General features: G+C 43.0%; 1 protein-coding gene across 1 annotated transcript in view; it reads left to right on the top strand.

Annotated features, from left to right (window-relative positions):
• Nucleotides 1–4,577: 4,577 nt before the first annotated feature.
• LOC119451034 (zinc transporter 1) overlaps nucleotides 4,578–7,016 on the top strand; it is an 84,425-nt gene continuing 81,986 nt past the window's right edge. The window contains exon 1 of the mRNA XM_037714465.2: nucleotides 4,578–4,860. Coding sequence (XP_037570393.2) covers nucleotides 4,593–4,860 — 268 coding nt within the window. The 5' untranslated portion in view covers nucleotides 4,578–4,592. The remainder of the gene's footprint in view (nucleotides 4,861–7,016) is intronic.

Here is a 7,016-nt window from a genome sequence, read left to right as displayed (position 1 = left end):
GATGTCTTAAAACTTGGAGGCAGATGCATGAGAGCAGCGCTGCTTACAAAGGATGACCTTGTTTAAGCATAACAATTTATTATACAAAATTTCTGATCACAAGTAATTACCCACTCACTTGTGATAGAATAGGCGCTGCAATAAGATAAAAATGGTTCCAACGGCTCTAAACAGATTTAAAAATAGGCTACCCTTCTACGTTGTTCGGTCTGCTTGCGTGAACCGGCAAGTTGGTGCCTCGGATGCAATACGCTCTTTTTCAGGCGCCTTCTGCTCACAGGCCTCTTCGGCAGAGAATAAGCTTCGCCCTACTGAGGTCGCATAACCGCAAGTGCTGTGTAACCAAAGGCAGCGCACGTATGCCACGCGGGATACATGTGTCGTCTTTATGCGGCGCATAAGCGGCAGAACACAAGCACAGCAAACAGTGTCGGCTCGAAACCATAGATGTTCACATATGGAGACGGTTTCAATGCCTTTTTATGCGAACTCTGCTCGGCTACTGGGTAGAGTTGAACCTTGATCATGCGGTGATCCCAGTCACATCGCTGAAGTGCATAAACTAGCGTTCAACGAACTGCACAAGCTAGGTGTTTTCGCCGTGACGATACCGGAATCGTCATCATCTTGTGAGCGCACGTTTTGGTGCCTTCGAAGATTGAAGACTTATCTTCGCAGCAAGATGACGACTAACCGTCTGAGCGACCTAGCTGGGCTTGCTGTCGAACTATCTCTTGCCATTAAGATATATATTCAGCGTGTTCTCGACATGTTGATGCTGCACACAGTAATCGACGTATACGTCTGCACTAGTGTGCCGGTATAATGATACCCCATCATAGCTCTGCGGTGCTTTCGCGGGAAAATTGTGCGTTCACGGGCGTAGGACCCAAACGTATACTGGTATCGGAACACCGCTTCGCCATCGAATAGATCCCGGCTATGTTTTGTCTTTTACTGTCACAGCGCAGGCACTGACATCTGTGGTTGTGCCGAAACTTTCGAGCATTTCATCTGTCCCCATCATCGCTTTGAAAGACACTCCATAGGGTGCTGTCTGAGGTGACGTCTCTGCCCTAGTGTAGTGAACTGTGCTAATATTTGCGTTTGTGAAACCTGCTGTAGTGTATGGTCAAAATTGACACTGACTGACATGCCTACTGCGTCCTCTATTTGTGCAGTTCTCTCCTCTCTTCTATTTGCTTTTGTTATTATTTTCTTATTTTTGGCATTTAGAATCACCAGCCGGCGCCACAAGGGTGTTTAAATTTAGTTTTTTGTAATCTAGCGCGTCTTTACCAAAGTTGGAATTGATATGCACATTGCTTAGTGGTGTTCTCTCTCCTGCTGTGAAATTACTCTTTTGAAGCTATATTGTGATCTAGATAACTGATGTTATTTTGGGGCTGCTGGGTACCTGTTTTTTTTTTCATTACTTAGTAATACTGTTTTTTCTGTTTGTGCTGTACGATGTACTATGCAAAATTTCATTTTCTTAGCAAGAGCACTGCTGTGTAAATGTGCTAATTTTTAATTTATATCTTACTGCGTTGCTGGAACAGCTTATTCAGAACGCCTTCAGCCCATTCAAGCTGCTGTTAAATGATTTTAGACAGCGAGCAATTTGTATCCGCAACGCAACCCTGTTGTGCTCTCGGACTAGTGTGTTGAACATACCTAAATAAATGTTCGCTTTTTTTTTTTACCTGTTTTCATTCTTAAATGACGCAAAGAAAGCACACCGAGTAACTACAAAGTTCAGATAGTTCAATTTTAAAAATATAAGAAAATAAGAAACACGTTCAGAAATAGTGGGAGAAATTGTAATGCACAGAAGCGTTGGGCTGAGCAATGATTGACATCTTTTGAACGTGCGCAGCCTGGATATCTACTACGTTGCACTTATCTAAGCAGAACACTGTGTATGTTTATTGGAGTCTTAAGCGACTGAACGAAGCGTAGGTGCCATGTAACAAGATTTATCTCGGACTTCTGATTGATTTTGAACACTTATAAAATAAGAGGAAAGTGGAAGGGAGTTAAACAATAGTCAAAACACAACGCATAAGTTCCCCGCCTGCCTGCCCCCCCCCTGAAGGAACTCACTTGTCGCGGGTGCCCCGCCAATAAAAAAATTCCGGCGCCGCCCCTGCGAAAAACTTGAGCAAGTCCAGTTAATTTTTTCTTTAACATTGCCACATGCTTCGACCATGAAACACCGCGGTCAATGACAACGCCGAGGTATCTGTGGTGGGTCACATATGGGATTTTCATTTCATTTATTTCATTTATTTTCTTTCAAGGCCGAGGCATTACAGAGAGGAGTGGGTGGTATCTAGACAAAAAAAAAAGAAACACATTTTAGCAGCGTAGTAAAGTTACAAAAAGTGGTTAACACGGGCTTGTTTGAAATCGCGCATATTTACGAGTGAAACAATGGAAGCGGGAAGGCGGTTCCAGTCGCTGCTTGTTGTGGGAATGAATGAATTGTAGTGGGTGTTCGTGCGGCAACATGGCACGTCAACTTTGAACTGATGATCGTTTCTGGAAGAAACGTACAATGGTGGTGACAAAAGAGAGTTTCTTAAAGTAGGATTACACTGATAGATTTTATGAAATAGACATAGATGCACGATTTTACGACGAAGTGACAGTTTAGGCAAATCGGGATTGTATTTCATTGAAGTGACACTTGCTGTACGTGAGTAGTTACATAAAATAAAACGTGCTGCCCGGTTCTGAATCGCTTCTATGCTGAGATTAAGTAAGCTGACATGGGGATCCAAAATGGAAGATGCATATTCAAGCTTGGGCCTAATTAATGTTTTAAAAAGCAAAAGCTTTAAGTTAGAGCTAGACTAAAATCACGTTTTATATAACCAAGAGCACGGCCAGCATTACTTGTTATATGGTTCAGATGAGTTTGCCAGGAAAGGTCTCAGAAATATAAATGCCAAGGTATTTGTAAGTGGAAACCTCAGTTAGGGGAACGCTATTAAGAGAATATGTACGTGATGTGTCGTGAGAAGTACGTCGAGTAACTCTCATTGCCTTACATGTTATTAGTATTCAGTTTCATTAACCAGGTCTCACACAATGCATCTCTATTACTGAGGTCTGATTGAAGTGTTAGATGGTCGGCAACAGTTAATATTTCACGATAAATAACACAATCATCTGCGAACAGCTTTATGGACAAACAAATCTTGTTAGGCAGGTCATTAATGTATACAAGGAAGAGCAAGGGTCCTAGTACTGACCGCTGTGGTACTCCGGATGTCGCAATACAAGGGGCAGAGTTATGGTCATTAACTGTAACGAATTGCGTGCATCCTGACAAGAAACACTCTATCCATTTAAGTACATTAGGGTCTAAATACAGCGCGCGTAGTTTAAATAGTAGCAATTTATGACATACCGAATCGAATGCTTTCACAAAATAAATGAAGGTGCAGCCTATGAAAGAGGAACGATCCAGAGCGGAGAATAAGTCATTAGTGAATTATGATCAGTGGCATTGCCATTGATCATAATTGGATACCAGCACATAAGCCTCCGTGTGAATGCTATTGCAGTGCACTTATCTGGGGCTAGTTGCATTCTTTGGCACTGCAGGTACCAAGACGTTAAAGAAACAGCTCGCTGGAATCTTGCATGAATTTGCGGTCGTGTTACTGTGGACGCCCATATGCATATGTCGTTGGCGTAGGTACTGATGCCTACTATATCGGGAATTATTTCCGCAAGGCCAATAAGGGCAACATTGAAAAGAGTGTACCATTAGTTTCCTTGCTGGCCATTCCTGTTTTGTGCCTATGACCAAGGTCAACACAGCAAACTCCAAGTAGGAGAAAATGTACTCCCACCCACACACACAGGTGAAACACGGAATGTAGCTGGAGCCAATGTTTCAACAGAGGTGTTTGTGAAACATTGTCCGACCACTTTTGAAGCCTCCATCTTCCTGTGAACTTCTCTCTCATCTAACAAAAAGTAAAATGTATTGACGTTTTGGCTTGATCTCAAAATAACTAAATGCACGATAGTTTTTTTTGTATTTAGCTGCATTATTAAAGAGTGGTCGCACTTTTAGCTTGCACATTTAGACTGCATTCAAGCAAGGGGTGTTCTAAGTCACAAAGTGGAGCCATGTGCATAGGATACTGGTGCAGGTGTTATGTTGACACTCACCGTGGTGGGTTAAATTGCCTTTTGGGGTGTGACATCAGGGCGGAATATGCACGTGTAGCTTGCTTTGGGTGCACCTTAAAGAACCCCAGGTGGTCAGACTTAATCCAGCGTGCCTGATCATGCAGGATGTTGAACTGTGCAATTTCATTTTAATTTGTTTTGACTTGCTGGTTCGTGTGGATCAGTTGGTTATTGCTTTGTTCCCGAGCTATGTGTACACGCTTGTTGCAAACTGGAGACACCGAGGACAGGGTTGCTGGCATATAAAAAAAAAAGCATTTAGTTGAGCGTTCAGTTAAAGGGTGATTGTAGTTGATGGGATGAAAGAAGACAGGACAGCACCAAGATCCCTTCTGCAGCACACCACCCACTGGCTACAGTCGCATTTCTGTGCTGCTCCAATGTCATTAAAGCTGCCACTGAAAAGTGTATGCTTCCTTTCGCAGATGTCTCCCAAGAAGTGGTCAAAAAACACGTTTGGCTGGGCCCGTGCCGAAGTGTTGGGAGCGCTGGTGAACGCCGTGTTCCTGGTGGCCCTGTGCTTCTCCATCCTTGTGGAGAGCCTCAAGCGCTTCTACAAGCCCGAAGTCATTGACGAGCCAAAGCTCATCCTTTATGTCGGCATTGCCGGCCTCATTGTCAACATTATTGGCCTCTGCCTGTTCCGTGGTGAGTGACTGTGACCGGGTACAACCTTGCACTTGATGCACAGAGATGGGCTAATCCCGTTCCTCATCGAGGTTTGCAGTGGCTTTTCTTCCAACAACAGGTGCTGTCGACGTAACTTTTTCTGGTCACTGAACTGAATGAAGGCTTGCTCTGTGCAGTTTGTACAAAATATCTTGACTAACATTGCTGGCGATTCTGTTGCTAGGTCCTGAGCGCACCATGTTCAGTTATCGAAGCCTCACTCACCAGAGAATGCTGTGCTGTTGAAAGTGTCTTTATCAGCTCATCCGTAATTATACAGACTATTCTGAACATTATGCCTGACCGTCCTATCGCATAAAGGATACGGTTCCTGTCCTTGGGAGTGGTCCGTGGAGTACACACCAAAGGTTCCACTGCCACCATTACTAGTTGTGAAATGCATCACCTCCTCGCTGAGAAAGGATGGTGAGGGGGCAATTGCTGTGAGGGAGACACTGAGCTAAGCACAGTTGGCTCCAAGCAGTGCCACAAGGTCACCGTGCTTTCATGCCCTCTCCATACCTCCCCAAGGCAGCTTTTACGTCCACTTAGGGCTGAACGTAGTTAGACTCCTTAAAATATGTTCCATAATTTTCCTGGCTTTGCATACGGCAGCACTTCTTTACTGTTGAGGAGAAATTGGTGCAAGGAACTCATAGAAGGGGGGCAAGTACGAGCTCAACTGTACTTTTTTTTTACTCAGTTGCCTTAACTGCATTACATAGGGGGAAAACGATAATACATGGTGAATTGCTGAAAATAACTACGTGACGGAAATGTAACTGGCAATTAACTCTTTTCGTACCACGCCCATTGGGCATGGTTAGCCCTCTATCAATGGTTTGAAATGCTGCTTTCGAGACCTTCCTCGCTGCTCATGGACATACTGCGCTATCGGACGTGAAGGAGGAGAACTATATTTTAGTTTTCTAAGCAGTTCGCTTTTTTCCCGCCAAGCGGTGATTTTTTAACATGCTCCAAAGTTTCGCGATCGTCAAAGCAGATCGCAAAAATGTCCGGCTCCGGAAACGGTGTGTGCACTTTGGGAGATTGTAGATAGCGCGATTCCACTGCCTCTGCGGTGCATCTTATCGATACATCGAATAGCAGGGAGTCAGAGGACACTGACTTTTCGTCCGACTTTGAGTCTGAAAGCGACGACGGCGCAAACCAGCCCGGAACATCGGCGGCTGCAGCCCGGCACGCCCAACTGTAGTACTTGCAGTTAAATTTTTGTAGGGGAATACCTGTTGAATTAAAGATTTTTTCTTTGGAGATAGTGCCTAATAGACGGTAATACATTTTCTATCGCTCATAATTTTCGTAACATTTTTTCTTAGTAGATACAAGCGTGTCTTTACAGACTTTGTTCAGCGTTTTGCACAATCTTGATTTAACTTTTTATATTTTTTTTTTATGACATACATCTTGTTAATAAATCTTTTATGCGTGAAAACTACATTATTTTGCTTTCTGTTTATGCTTTCCATTAAATATTGAGTGCAGTAGTCCCTTCAGAAAAAAACATCTGCCGTAACATACAAAAAACACCTACTTTCCCCATGGTAGGGAAAGAGTTAATCTAGTAAACACTGTAGTTCAAAAAAAAAAAAAGGCAGTGAATACACAAGGATGCAAACATAGCAATACTAGCTCTCGTAAAAGGTCCAGTTAACATAAAACAGTGGAGCGACAGTTAAAATTCCCAAATAGCGTGTTAAAGAGTACTGTAAGTTCGCAGGCACTAAACATGCTGAAGGGAAGAGGGGCTGTTCTTTAAAACTACAGGAAGGAGAAATAAATATTTAGCAAGTGCACTGAATCAAAGAAGTGTTAGAATCAGAAAGTAAATAAATTTAAAAGCAGTAATATTCATGAGAGTATGCTCTGTAAGTTGCTAACAAATGTATCATGATTAAAAGACATGCAAAATCTTCTGGGAGCTCATTCCAATGTCTCAAAGCAGCAAAAAGCGGCGAGTAAAAAAACTAGTTAGTCCGCGCATGAACAGGAAGCACGTTAAAGGAATGGTCTAGTCGATGAAATACACAAAGAACTGGCGTGATATATAATGGGTGGCAAAGGCTGAATGACTGTGATATGAAAAAAAGGTCGCAGTTTCGCCCAAAAAGCAA

This window comes from Dermacentor silvarum, chromosome 4, assembly GCF_013339745.2.
Source record: "Dermacentor silvarum isolate Dsil-2018 chromosome 4, BIME_Dsil_1.4, whole genome shotgun sequence".
Classification (NCBI taxonomy): Eukaryota; Metazoa; Arthropoda; class Arachnida; order Ixodida; family Ixodidae; genus Dermacentor; species Dermacentor silvarum.
Note: the sequence above shows the minus strand (reverse complement) of the source record. Positions and strands in the feature narration are given on the sequence as shown.